Source organism: Hyperoodon ampullatus, assembly GCF_949752795.1.
Source record: "Hyperoodon ampullatus genome assembly, chromosome: 20".
NCBI classification, from domain to species: domain Eukaryota; kingdom Metazoa; phylum Chordata; class Mammalia; order Artiodactyla; family Ziphiidae; genus Hyperoodon; species Hyperoodon ampullatus.
Window position 1 is genome coordinate 22,532,991 of NC_136933.1, and position 14,999 is coordinate 22,547,989.

Genomic DNA, 14,999 nt, shown 5'->3' on the forward strand with positions numbered 1-14,999 from the left:
AAAAATTTAACTTTTAATTCATTGGAAAGCAAAGCTAGAGAGTCCTAACTATGTTTGGGTAATGTTCTTGGAGATTCATAATATTAGCATAATTCAAGGCTCTGAGAAGTCCTGCAGTAAAGAAAACTTTATTTGACCAATTCAGGATTTCCAAAATGGTTTTAACCACACAATCGTTTTCCTCCATACACTATGAAGTACTCTTAGGATAAGGCTGGCCTAGTGATTTAACATTTTTCTTTTAGTCAGAGCATATCTTTTCTTGGGCAGAGCAGGAAACTCCATGACAGAGTGCCAACTCATGCAGTTCTAATTGGGTCACGTCTCATAAAGGGTGTCCATGCCTCTCCTACCCCTTCCAGTCTTTGCTTTTCTGCCACTTTCACCCCCATGCATCTTTCACAGTTGCATTTCGTTCATGGAATTGGGTTGGTGCAATAGGTCCCAGGGTTGGGACAAGGGCTTGAAGAAATGTTGAAAAGGCTAAGGGGCATGCTGGAGTTGGGCAAGAGACAGCAAAGCAGGGAGACTAGCTGGAACTGTGGGCCTGGACAGCTCTGGGTGTGATAGGGCAAGAGGTCCAGAGCCTTGCTGGTGATTCCAAGAAGGAGGATCACCAGGAAACGGTGGTGGCAAAGTTGTTCTGTTCTGTTTGATGCTGCTATTCACTCATTCATTTCTTTATTCCATGGACTCTCATTTTATATGCCAGGTGCCCTGCTAGGAGCATTTGTACTTGTGCTTGATAAGTAGGGCTTACCATCAGTCCACAAATGTATGTGCTTGCAAAAGAATTCTGCCCCCAATTGAAACAGGGATCTGCTTTAGAGCATGTGATCTATTCAGTCAGACATCATCTAGCTTTGGAACTTGCCCGACTCGTGCCAAATACTATGAGTAAGTGATTAAATATCGAGAAGGCAGCTTCCATTTCTCCATCTCTCTCAGTGCCATTGTTAGTACAAAGGTTATACTCTTTCATTCTTTCTCTATAATGATTTTAGAATATTGAGACCATCCACTTAACTTTTTTTTGTAAGTCCATACCTCTGCATATTTAGAAATTATGTATCTTTTCTAGGCATTAGAATTGATAGAGGTACAATTAACTGAAGATCATATAATCCAAAGCTGAGCAAATGGAGAGTACTTCTTTGCTTTATCAATGTGTTTTATGTAGTTAAACTTTTTATCTTAATATATTTGAAGTTTCATTTATTTCCCTGAAAATGACCAAGCTTCAGCCATCCCTCACAAATAAGACCTCATATACTGCCCGAGGTTGTGGTGTTAAAATGTGTTATAGTGTAGTTAGTGCCTTGAATAAAAATGATTTTTCCACTGGTTCAGAAATTTAACCATTGAAAAAGCGCATTCCATTTGTACGTGCCTGAGCACTTCAGTAAAATAGTTTTCCCCCCTGAGACAAACTTACTGGGTTTGTGTAGGAGAAAATGTTAAACTTTCCCTTAGCTTTCACATAGTTTTCAGCAATTGGGCGTTTAAAATATGATTGTTGGTGCCTGACTGAAGGCATGCACATTCCTTAAATGCTTGTCATGACTGATGGGATTAGTAATTCGGTATTCCAAGAATGGAACTGTATCTCCACTCACAGAATAGATAATACCAAGGGCCTATTCTGATATAAACTTTGGACTTCAAAGAAGATAATTGGATAGATTTGGTAATGTAAAAATCATGCTATACAAGATACTTTATAGGAAACAACTACCATTAAAATGCAGTAGAATTGTATGTGTGTAAATCTGTTGAATAGTAGGAACTATAAAATGGTCACACAGCCTTCATTCAACAATGTATTCATATTCACTTGCTTCTGACTTGTATCAGATTGCATTTAATAAAGTTCAAAAGAGTAGTTACAAATTCAGGCTATAACTGCATGATTAATTAGCAGCAGTTTATTGAGCAAAAGGTTTGGTCTGATGAGGAGTCTTTAGGGAAAGAAGGAAGTAATTAAAGAATATTTTCAGTAATAATTGAGTTAGGTGTTTAGAGACACATCGGTGCCATACTCTGGGCTATAGTGGGTTTTTTTTTTTTTTTTAAAGTAGATGATTGTTATTTCAAAACTGTTATAACCTCTGGAAATAGAAGACACTCAGTAAATATACTTATTGATTCGAATTGGTTTTCTTCCCCAAACTTAGGTAAAATGTAATTGCAGTTGAAGCTTCACAGAGGTTGCCATTCTGTGGGGCAGTCAGCATCCATGGCATGTCCACCGTGGGAAGAGGCAGGTCCTGTGCACAGCTTTCTGACGTGCCCTTTGGGTGTACACGTGTAATACAGTCATAGCTGACGAGCACACATTTGCATGTTTGTCCAGAAAACTGCCTTGTTCATATGGAAAGAACAATTTAGAACTATTTAGAAATAACCAGTATCTCTCCTACAGTGAATGACTAAGGCCCCAACCTAGGACAGACTTCTGTCACTGCCCTATTAGTTTGTTCACAAATGCCATCTGTATATTTCAATATTTGGTGAATGTGGCTATTACTAGATCAGACAAGGACACATTCAAGCCACTCAGCAACCCTCAGTGTTGCCACATAAATATGATGTTGCTTTCCATCTGCAAATCTGATGGTTTCTGCCGTAGTATATGTATTGCTACAGGTAGGATCCATATCCTGATTAACTAGCTGTGTTCCTGTTTAACCTTCTTGTTATTGTTGACAAGCTCAGAGCTGTCTTTATCAAAGTCGAGATACTGCAAGTAATAAAGAATGTTGTGAATGTCACATTGCTAATAAAAATTTTTTATCAGAGATTTCCAATTAGTCATGACATGTTCCTTTTGCTAATACTTTTAAATGAAGTGCCGCAGCTAACAAATGGTTGTTGGTAGTGATTGAATTATAGCATAAATGCAGGAAAACAAAACCAAGTAGAAATATAAATATAGTACTTTAATGAATATTAATTTTTTTCAAACTGCTGATCAACCTGTTTGGTATTTAATTTGTTTTCTTTCCATACATGTGTACAAGTTGTTTCATTCAACAAACATTTGCTGAGTGTCTCCTATGTGTCAGGCATTTTTCTAGGCAGAGATGATAGAATAATGAATCAAACAAGCCATGCTTAAGTGGAGCTTACATCCTAGTGGGAGAACAGATAAGAACAAAGTGACAGTATGTGCTGTAAAGAAAAAACAGGGTAATGGGACAGAAACAGCCATGCTGAATGGGGAGGTCAAGGAAGGCCTCACCACCACATTCTCTAAGAAGGAGGCATTTGGGCACAACCTGAATGAATGAACGTGTGCATGGAGAGGCAGTGAGAATAGCTGGCGGAAGACTGTGCCGGGAGGGGACCCACCAAACCCAGTGGTTCTGAGATGAGGATGTGCTCACGTGATTGAGGAGCCTGCTCATTGCAGATAAAATCCATTTATTCCTCCATGTGACGCCTTGTGTATTTGAAGCTTTAAGATTTTCATTGTACAAAGTAAAAGAGACATGCATATAGATGACTGAATATAAAATATGGTAGGTCAGCTGCTTTATTAGTACAGACACAGGATAGTAAAGAGTGGGGATGAAGACAGTTGTCCAGAGGTTTTCACAGCCCCCCAAGCAGTCAACCAGTCACAGCTTTGGAAGTGGGGATGATGCAAAGGTAGCTGAGAAAGGACCTTGGAATCCCAATAGCCAGCTAAAACACAGTGGGGGAGAACTGGGGTCACTGGCGCTCATAAGCACAGACAGGCCGGAAATTAGTGTCTGCGAGGCCTGGCAGAGGCAGCATGACCCTGTTCGTGGGCCAGGGTTCGGCTCAGAGCTTCGTGGCCTGGAGACATTCTGGACCTCTGTCCTGTTGCAGGTTGAGGCACGGCCTTGGGGCCTGGACGCAGAGCCAGGCAGACTTAATGAAAACCAGACTGGGTCTGGCCTCAGAAAGAGCTATCATGGATTTTTCGAAAATGTATTAAAGGAAGGAAATGAAAGCTGTAGAGGAAGTGTTTACTAGTAATGATGTGGAGGAAGGAGTGCTTGGCTGAGCCCCTGGTTTGCAAGTTACAAGTAATTCTGGTCTGTGAAGGGCCGTGCTTGATTGCAGACCTCGAGGAACACAGAATTTGAGAAGGCAGTAAAGTGGCAGGTGGACTTTGTTTTGGGTAAAGTGTAATAGTTCAATTTTTCCAAGGTTTAACGAAAAGTATATTTTATAAAAGGGATTCTTTTTAATCACTGAGTACATCATTTTTATTACTAAGACAGAAACAAGTTATACGTTTTTCCACTATAAATTCACTCTGATGAAAGAAAGAATTCTCTTTTAACTCCTAACAAATGCTACATTTTCAAGACTAAAGGAATTATCAGTAGGCATTTTTTCTTCTTGTTCGAAGTTGTTTTTCCCTAAAATATGTCAAGTAAGCTTTTAAAGACTCAGGCATGGGGAGCTTCATGATCTTCTGCCTCAGCAAGTTCCGGGGCAGCTCCTCAGACTAGATCAATTCAGTTCTATGACTAGAATAAATGATTCTGGACTCTTTGTTTATAAAACAGAAAAGGGATGAAGGGTTCATGGTTGGATCGAATCTGAGGACCCTCACACTGCCTTGATCTACCCAGAAAGAGAGTAAACTGCAGGACTGTAGTAAACTCCTGGTTTCCTCAGGAAGGGCTCAAGTGGCACAAAACTATGGAATATTGTGGAGTTGCATTTGCAGCTAAATACATGTACATAACGTAGCTGGGAAAGGTCTAAAGAAAAGCAAGTAAAGCAATCTTAAGAGTTTTCAGCCTCAGCAATATTGACATTTTGCACCAGAAAGTTCTTTGCTGTGGGGCTGTCCTGTGTGCTGTAGTATGTTTAGCAGCGTCCCTGGCCTCTACTCACTAGAGGTTAGGAGCACCCTCTCCCCACAAGGAGTGGTCACCAAAAAGGGGTCCAGACATGGTTGGATGTCCCTCTGGGTGAAAGCACCTCCAGTTGAGAACCACTCACCTAGAAATTAAATTGACCTGAAAAAATTCAGGGGGTATTACTGAAATCTTGAAAGCCTATAAAGTGGGGCAGAGTACACGCAGGCTTATTCATCAATTCCCCGAATGCATAGAATAAGGGCAACTCTGTTTAAGTTTGTTACATTTAATTGAAGTCTTCCCTTTTCATAGCGGGTAAGATTCTTGAGAGTTTGCAAGTGATAAATAAATACATTCCAAAGGGGTTTTGAGGGACTCTTGGAGATGATTAACTAAACTCCTTTATGGAAGGATAACCACATCCTTCCACAACACGTTCCTGATTCAACCAGAGAGAGTGACTTTGGGCTTTAGGTACAGAGTGATATTGCTTCTGTTTCTTTTCATAATTTATAGACAAAACTCAGAAAAGTTTGCCCTTCGAGTAGATAAAAATGAAACAAATTGAAAAAAACAAGTTCCATTCGAATGTTGATAGGTCCTTGTATTTTTCTCTAACCTGCTTTTTTCTCTCCTCCCAGGAAACATTGGAAATTCTTTTACAATTGATCCCATCTTGGGCTCTATAAAAACTGCCAAAGAATTAGATCGAAGTAACCAAGTGGAATATGACTTAATGGTAAAAGCTATAGATAAAGGCAACCCACCAATGAGTGAAATCACTTCTGTGTGTATCTTTGTCACCATTGCTGACAACGCCTCTCCCAAGTTTACATCAAAAGAGTATTCTGTTGAAATTAGTGAAACTATCGGCATTGGGAGTTTTGTCGGAATGGTTACAGCCCATAGTCAGTCATCAGTGGTGTATGAAATAAAAGATGGAAATATAGCTGATGCCTTTGGTATTAATCCACATTCTGGAAGTATCATCACTCAGAAAGCTTTGGATTTTGAAACTTTGCCCATTTATACATTGACAATACAAGGAACTAACATGGCTGGTTTGTCTACGAATACAACTGTTCTAGTGCATCTGCAGGATGAAAATGACAACTTGCCCGTTTTTACGCAGGCAGAATATACGGGGCTCATTAGCGAATCAGCTTCAATTCACAGTGTGGTCCTAACAGACAGGAATGTCCCATTAGTGATTCGAGCCACTGATGCTGATAAAGAATCAAATGCTTTGCTTGTTTATCACATTGTTGAACCAGCTATACACAAATATTTTACTGTTGATTCCAGCACTGGTGCTATTCATACAGTACTAAGTTTGGACTATGAACAAACAAGTAGTTTTCACTTCACTGTACAAGTTCATGACATGGGAACACCATGTTTATTTGCTGAATATGCAGCCAACGTGACTATCCACGTTATTGACATTAATGACTGCCCTCCTGTGTTCTCCACATCATTGTATGAAGCATCTCTTTTGTTGCCAACATACAAAGGAGTCAAGGTCATTACAGTAAATGCTACAGATGCTGATTCAAGCGCTTTCTCACAGTTAATGTACTCCATCACCGAAGGCAACATCGGGGAGAAGTTCTTAATGGACCACAAGACTGGTACTATAACTGTACAAAACACAACTCATTTGAGGAGCCGCTATGAGTTAACTGTCAGGGCTTCTGATGGCAGATTTGCAAGCTTAACCTCTGTGAAAATTAACGTGAAAGAAAGCAAAGAAAGTCAGCTGAAGTTTACCCAAGATTTCTACTCTGCGGTAGTGAAAGAGAATTCTACTGAAGCCAGAAGATTAGCTGTCATAACTGCTATCGGGAATCCAATCAACGAGCCCCTGTTCTATCACATCCTCAACCCAGATCGCAGATTCAAAATCAGCCGCACGTCCGGAGTCCTGTCCACCACTGGCATACCGTTTGATCGTGAACAGCAGGAGACCTTTGATGTGGTAGTGGAAGTGACACAAGAATGCAAGCCTTCAGCGGTGGCCCGTGTCATTGTAAAGGTCATCGTCGAAGACCAGAATGATAACGCACCGGTGTTTGTCAACCTGCCTTACTACGCCGTTGTTAAAGTGGATACCGCCGTGGGCCACGTTATTCGCTACGTGACGGCCATCGACAGAGACGGCGGCAGGAACGGGGAAGTGCACTACTACCTCAAGGAACACCACGAACACTTCCAGATTGGAGCCTCAGGGGAAATTTCACTGAAAAAACAATTTGAACCTGACACCTTAAATAAAGAATATCTGGTCACAGTGGTTGCAAAAGATGGAGGAAACCCAGCTTTTTCGGCTGAAGTCATAGTTCCCATCACCGTTATGAACAAAGCCATGCCTGTGTTTGAAAAGCCTTTCTACAGCGCCGAGATTCCAGAGAACATCCAGATGCACAGCCCCGTTGTCCACGTACAAGCCAACAGTCCAGAGGGCTTGAAAGTGTTCTACAGCATCACAGACGGCGATCCTTTCAGCCAGTTTATGATTAACTTCAACACCGGAGTTATCAATGTCATAGCGCCTCTGGACTTTGAGTCCCACCCAGCATATAAACTGAGCATCCGAGCGACGGACTCCTTGACCGGTGCGCACGCCGAGGTCTTTGTGGACGTAATCGTGGAAGACATCAATGACAACCCTCCCGTGTTTGCCCAGCAGTCCTATGCCACCACCCTGTCCGAGGCATCTGTAATTGGAACATCCGTGGTTCAAGTCAGAGCAACAGATTCTGACTCAGAACCAAACAGAGGGATTTCATACCATATGTTTGGGAATCATAGCAAGAGTCATGATCATTTTCACATAGACAGCAGCACTGGCCTCATTTCACTGGTTAGGACTTTGGATTATGAGCAGTTCCAGCAGCACAAGATTTTTGTAAGGGCTGTTGATGGCGGCATGCCTCCTCTGAGCAGCGAGGTGGTGGTCACAGTAGACGTCACCGACCTCAACGATCACCCACCACTATTTGACCAACAGATTTATGAAGCCAGAATTAGCGAGCATGCTGCCCATGGGCATTTTGTGACCTGTGTAAAAGCCTATGATGCGGACAGTTCAGATATAGACAAGTTGGAATATTCCATTCTGTCTGGCAATGATCATAAGAATTTTGTCATTGACAGCAGGACGGGGATCATCACGCTCTCAAACCTGCGCCGGCATGCCCTGAAGCCATCGTACACCCTTCAGGTTTCTGTGTCTGATGGAGTTTTTAGGAGTTCAGCTCAGGTTCATGTGAGTGTGATTGGAGGCAATTTGCACAGTCCCGTGTTTCTTCAGAACGAATATGAAGTGGAGCTCGCTGAAAATGCTCCCTTGCACACCCTGGTGACTGAGGTTAAAGCAACTGATGGGGATTCGGGTATTTACGGTCACGTTACCTACCATATTGTAAATGACTTTGCCAAAGACAGGTTTTACACAAATGAGAGAGGACAGATCTTTACTTTAGAAAAACTTGATCGAGAAACCCCAGTGGAAAAAGTAATCCCAGTTCGTTTCATGGCCAAGGACACTGGCGGAAAAGTTGCTTTCTGCACCATTAACGTCATCCTTACAGATGACAATGATAATGCACCACAGTTTCGAGCAACCAAGTTTGAGGTGAATATTGGATCCAATGCTCCCAAAGGGACATCGGTCATCAGAGTCCTTGCCAGTGACGCTGATGAGGGCTCCAATGCCGATGTCACCTATGCCATTGAAGCAGATTCTGAAAGCGTTAAAGAGAATTTGGAAATTAACAGACTGTCTGGCATAATAACTACAAAAGAAAGCTTAATTGGCTTAGAAAATGAGGTCTTCACTTTCTTTGTCAGAGCTGTGGATAATGGGTCTCCAGCCAAAGAATCTGTTGTCCCCGTCTATGTTAAAGTACTTCCACCAGAAATGCGGCTTCCAAGATTTTCAGAACCATTTTACACCTATACAGTTTCGGAAGACGTGCCTATTGGAACAGAAATAGATCTCATTCGAGCAGAGCATAGCGAGACTGTCCTTTACAGCCTAGTCAAAGGGAATACTCCTGAGAGCAATAGAGATGAGTTCTTTGTGATCGACAGACAGAGTGGGAGACTGAAACTGGAGAAGGGTCTGGACCATGAGACAACTAAGTGGTACCAGTTTTCTGTACTTGCCAGGTGCACTCATGATGACTATGAGGTGGTGGCTTCTGTAGATGTTAGTATCCAAGTGAAAGATGCAAATGATAACAGCCCTGTCTTGGAGTCTAGTCCATATGAGGCATTTACTGTTGAAAACCTGCCAGCGGGAAGCAGAGTCATCCAGATCAGGGCGTCTGATCTAGATTCAGGAACCAACGGCCAAGTTATGTATAGTCTAGATCAGTCACAAAGTGTAGAAGTCATCGAATCTTTCACCATTAACATGGAAACAGGATGGATTACAACCCTAAAGGAACTTGACCACGAAGAGAGAGACAGCTATCAGATTAAGGTGGTTGCATCAGATCATGGTGAAAAGGTTCAGCTCTCCTCCACAGCCATTGTGGATGTTACTGTCACCGATGTCAACGATAGTCCCCCACGGTTCACGGCAGAGATTTATAAAGGGACTGTGAGTGAAGATGATCCACCAGGGGGCGTAATTGCCATTCTAAGTACCACGGATGCTGATTCTGAAGAGATCAACAGACAAGTTACATATTACATAACAGGTAACATGTTTAAAGTGAATGGTTTAATTTAAAATTAAGTTGTATTAGAAGTATAAATTCTGAGATATGTATTTTACAGAAATTGAGGGTTAAAGGGACGATTTTAGTATATCTAAAATAAGCAGAAATAACATCTATTAAGCTATGTTTCAAGTTCTTTGCCTGAGCAAAGCCAGTAGTTGTTTCATTAGGCTGATTTTGATTTTTATGATTCATTCTGTTGATCTTTATACATAGTGTATAAAAAAAGATATTTTAAAAATCTATAGTTTCAGTATAGGCTAAAGTGTTACTGATAGTCTTGAAATTTTATTTGGCTTAATGCTGTGTTTAAATACACATTTTAGTGCTGCTTTCTTTGTTTTTTGGTTTTTTTTGAGGGTTTTGGGTGGGGGGTTAGTGAATGGGAAAGCTAATAAAATAAATTTAAGTGTAATTACTTTCTTTAAAACTTAATTCTTTTGAATCATAATATTATATATCTTTTGTACAATTTGTTTCTCCTGTTATTCCTTTTTTTATTTCAACAAATTTGACTGTCATCTCCTTCCATTGATTTAATAGGAGGGGATCCTTTGGGGCAGTTTGCTATTGAAAATATACAGAATGAATGGAAGGTCTATGTGAAGAAACCTCTAGATAGGGAAAAAAGGGACAATTATCTTCTGACTATCACAGCAACTGATGGGACCTTCTCATCAAAAGCTATAGTTGAAGTCAAAGTCCTTGATGCAAATGACAACAGTCCCATTTGTGAAAAGGTAGGATACTCTTTAAGTCTATATATTATGAATTCAGATTTCTTTCTTAAACCTTTCAGAAGGACTGTCACGTGGTGCTATAGAGTAATTCAAGTGTGTTTCATGTCTTAATCTCTTAATGTTTAAGTCGAGGTGAGGGTTAAATGGGGCAAGAGTTGGATTAGCTTCAGAACTACTTTTGGGGGATGCTAAATAGCTTAAAAACCTAGTTCAAAATACTGTGAATTACGGACAGGATTACAGTTGTGTGTAAGCATTGCTCTGTTACGTTTTCATGAAAGGATTCCCTTCATTTGGGGGTGAGGTGGCTCTGTTCTGCACAAAGAGACCATATTTGGGGCCCTTGCTCTTGTACACGCTAGAGGAGCCCAGAGGTGAAGCGTGTGGCTTCTGCCCACGTGGAGCCCACCGTTTAACCTGAGGACAAAATGTGCACCAGGGAAGAGCTGCACCACCTGAGGTTGCTCGGTGAGGGCGGGAGTTGTCCCCGGAACTGGAGGATGAGGAAAAGCTCAGCCTTTGGGAGGTGATGATGAGATCACCAAGAGTAGAAATGGAAGGGCATTGGAGCCGGAGGGTAAACTGGGTGAGAGGGGGTATGGCGGGCGTTCCAGGGAGCTGGGGCTCCCCGCATCCTTCCTTATGTGGAAGGTGGAGGTGACGTACTCCAGGAGTTCCTGAGAGAAGCCGAGTCTGTTAGCATTGTTTCCATTTAGCTCAGGAAGTGTGAAAGTGGGGCTAACAGGGAGTGGACTGAGGCACAGGGAACGGAAGGACGAAAGATGCTGTGATGGGAAAACTGACGGCACTTGGTCCTGCCTGGCCGTGACGTCGCAGCAAGCATGTTAGTTAAGTCAAGATTGACTTTAGGTTTCCTACAGGAGTGATTGGGAGAAAGACCAAAGATGAGCCTGGAGCGGGAATGGTTTTAGAGGAAGCATGCTGAATTCCGTTTCAGATTTGTTCAGTTTAAGATCACGGGACGTTCAGTTGAATGTGTTTTTATAGTCGTTTAGAGTTAGCGAGATGGAAGATGGGTATGTGAACTTGGCAGCTTCTGTGGATAACTGATAACTGCATTAACTGATAACTGCATTCGTTTGAGAGGACAGTAGCAAGGAGGGAAGGAGTAGAGACAGGTATCCCCCTAGAGAGAAAGAAGGCGGAAGGAGGAGAGCGCAGGTACCAGCACAGTGTAGTTGAGAGCAAAGGAGGGGAGAACTTTTAGGAGGCGGGATGGCGAGCAGAGATGTGACTGGACTGAGCGAAACAGACCGTTGGGTTCTGTGACTGGCGTGGAGACGGCGGTCTCAGTGCGGTGACGCGGGTGGACGCCTGCTTTCAGGAGATTAAAGGGTGTGTGTTAACAAGGAGATAGATTTGGCCAGTGATGAAAGTTGGGAGTAAAAAGAAGGAAGAAGAGTGTGGTAGGTGAAGGGAAGGCTGGGTGGGGGAGCAGGTGACTTGGAAGAGGGGTGGGGAGGTGGAGAGCCCCGCAGTGGGCATGAGATGTGTGTAGCTGGGCGGGCAGAGGGGCAGAGGTGTTCTCGGGGAAGTGGATACGAATAATTCAGCTGGGGGGAGAGCGGGACTTCTGAGGGATGAGTTCATTCATTCCAATCCATGGTTTGGGTGACAGCGGTTCATGGAAGGAGGACTATGTGTGTGCGTGCGTGTGTATGTATCTTATAGAAACTAAATGTGTGTGTTTTGCTGTTTTTCAACACTTTTCCTATCACCTTTGGTATTAATAAAATTAGGACACTAGATCATTCGAAATCATCAGTGTTGCAGAATATCCTGTTTCATGAGTCATAGTTCATCTAAAATTGAGCTCATATTAAGAAAATAAATTTAACAACGTCTTATCTGTTTGTCTTATGTTTTGGTTTACGGCATGGATTTCTAAATAGTTGGAACTGGGAACAACCGTTCGCTGTGTTTGAGAATCAGGTCAGATTTGAAGAGAGACGGGGTGGAACAGGGCAGAAGAGAGCCCTGGCCTGAGCATCACTTGCCCCCCTCCCCGGTGGCCTTGGATAACCTTTGTTTTCTCCCGTGACATGAGGCTCACTTCTCTCCCAGATGCAGTTACTTGGTGGTGTTTTAAGAGTGATTGCAAACAATAAATTCCTGTATTGGAAATTAGACGTAATGTATCGGGCTTGTATTCTCTCTAATTTTTAGGTAAAAATGGAGTGTTCTGTGTATTTTCTCATAAGAATTTAAATTAAATTAAATATGAAACCAAATCAAAGACAAAGTATTCAGAATTCTGTAGGTTAAACGTCAGGTCAGACTCTTTCAGCGTATGGGGTTGTTAACTGTTATATGAATCCTCTCTGTTTTAAATGTTTTGTAAGAAAAATAGTTTTGAAAGCTCCTTGGACTTTAGTTTTAGTCATTTCCCATGTGTTCTGTGACCAAAGTTCAATGATTTCTTTTCTGTGACTCCCTTGGCAGTCATGTTACCTTTCAATGTTTTACGTTAACAGTATTGTTTAAAATCTTTGTAGACTTTATATTCCGACACGATTCCAGAAGATGCCTTTCCTGGGAAATTGATCATGCAGGTCTCTGCTACAGATGCAGATATCCGTTCCAATGCCGAAATTACTTACACGTTATTTGGTCCAGGTGCAGAAAAATTCAAACTAAATCCAGACACAGGTAAAGGTAGAGTTTGGGGCAAAACGAATTGTGTTCCAGCAGAGTCGCACGTGGGTGGTTTTGGATCACACGGAAGATTTGAAATGACAGTTTGTTCTTGTAACATTTACTCCCCTGCTACAAAAATGGCAACGTTTAGAAATGCAGGGCTTCCCTGGTGGCACAGTGGCTGAGGGTCCGCCTGCTGATGCAGGGGACACGGGTTCGTGCCCCGATCCGGGAAGATCCCACATGCCGCGGAGCGGCTGGGCCCGTGAGCCACGGCCGCTGAGCCTGCGCGCCCGGAGCCTGTGCTCCGCAACGGGAGAAGCCACAACAGTGAGAGGCCCGTGTACTGCAAAAAAAAAAAAAAAAAAAAAAAGAAATGCAAACAGCAATTCAATGTGTAAAATTTGGAGTGAGATAAAAAATTAACAGCAACCATCACCTACTTGGACCGAGGATTTAAAATTTATGTTTTTTATATCACCTTTAAAAAAAAAAAACTCAGAAGTTAAAGTATATCTCAAACTTTCTGCTTTATCCATTTTACATATAGTTTGTTTTCTTGAACTTGTGACCATAAATTTATAATTTAGTGTATTCATTAAAATGATGAGTGGTATTTTACTTTAAACCTCTAGGATTTTCTCTTTCGATTTGTATTTTGTTAAAATTGGGGGTCAAGTAACAGTTTTCTATTAAGCTCCCCCCACATTAATTATAAACATGTGAATCTAATTTTTGAGTCAATTTAAAAATATTTTCAATTTGGTAAATTGGCAGCTATTTTGCTTTTTGGCATTGTATATAATGTGAGAGGTCCTGACCTGGAGATCTTTATGGCTTAGAGCTAGCACCTGGCAGGGTTTGAAAACCTCCAGCTCTGAGGGCTCCCGCAGCTGCTGACTCTGTCACTAATAAAATTATTCTCCAAAGGAAGGCTGTTATTCAGATTTTATAAATGTAAGAGAAAAGAGGAAGAAAGATGTGCTCTTGCAGTCACATCTTAAATTTCAAGTGAGCCCATTTATTTTTGTTTTTAGGTGAACTGAAAACATTAGCCCCCCTTGATCGCGAGGACCAGGCAACATACAATCTTCTGGTCAAGGCCACGGATGGAGGGGGAAGATTCTGTCAAGCTGATGTTGTGCTCACGTTAGAGGATGTGAATGATAACACCCCCGAATTCTCTGCTGACCCTTACACCATCACCGTGTTTGAAAACACAGAGCCTGGCACGCTCCTGACAAGGGTACAGGCCACGGATGTGGATGCAGGTATCGCCCAAATGATGCTTTTGCCTTCAAACTATGCACTGTGACCTGAGGAGGAGCCTATTTTAGAGCACTGTTCCACATTCAGCCCCTTTGATGGCCCCTACCTCATGCATGTTGAATAACTCACCATTGTCATGCTACCGTTAAAAATCCTGTTAGCATTAAAAATGGAATGAAATCTTCAGAATAATGAATTCATTTTTAATGAATATTTGAAGTCTCAAAATTGTGCCCAGTGAACTTACTGTTGTAAAGTATCTGTGGTACCCCTAAAATTCTGCTTAGTGATGAGATAAACTGATCTTTATGTCCCATTGAATTAATTAGTGAAGTGTTATTTTTTGTGAATAAAGCATTAGTGACAAAGAGATTTAGTATCTTAGGAACATAACAGAAGCAAACGATATATTGTTACAGTTTTACAGACCTTTCCAATTTTTTATAGAGAAAAGACTCTAAGATATATATTCATAGCATTTTGATAGCAGAGAGTAAAAATAACTTCTTCAGTCATTCTAACACTGAAGAATCAGGAGAATACCAAAAATGTTACTTTACAAATCTTTGTTACTGAAGCTAAATAACAAATAGGCTTTATTTTTAAAGATCTGCTGGCTGTTAGAGCGTAAGTTCCTATATAACATAGTCTGAAAAAAGCCAGATGACTATGAAATTATATTTGTTTTAACTCAGCAAATTGCTCATTTTAAAGTTTACATTTTTAAGGTCATAGTCATAAAAATTTTAAAATAATGT

General features: G+C 41.5%; 1 protein-coding gene across 1 annotated transcript in view; it reads left to right on the plus strand.

The window, feature by feature from the left end:
* Nucleotides 1-14,999, plus strand: part of FAT1 (FAT atypical cadherin 1) — a 107,871-nt gene that overhangs the window by 71,783 nt on the left and 21,089 nt on the right. The window contains exons 9-12 of the mRNA XM_079726625.1: nt 5,486-9,553; nt 10,118-10,314; nt 12,831-12,984; nt 14,010-14,243. Of these exons, the coding sequence (XP_079582751.1) occupies nt 5,486-9,553; nt 10,118-10,314; nt 12,831-12,984; nt 14,010-14,243 (4,653 nt within the window). The remainder of the gene's footprint in view (nt 1-5,485; nt 9,554-10,117; nt 10,315-12,830; nt 12,985-14,009; nt 14,244-14,999) is intronic.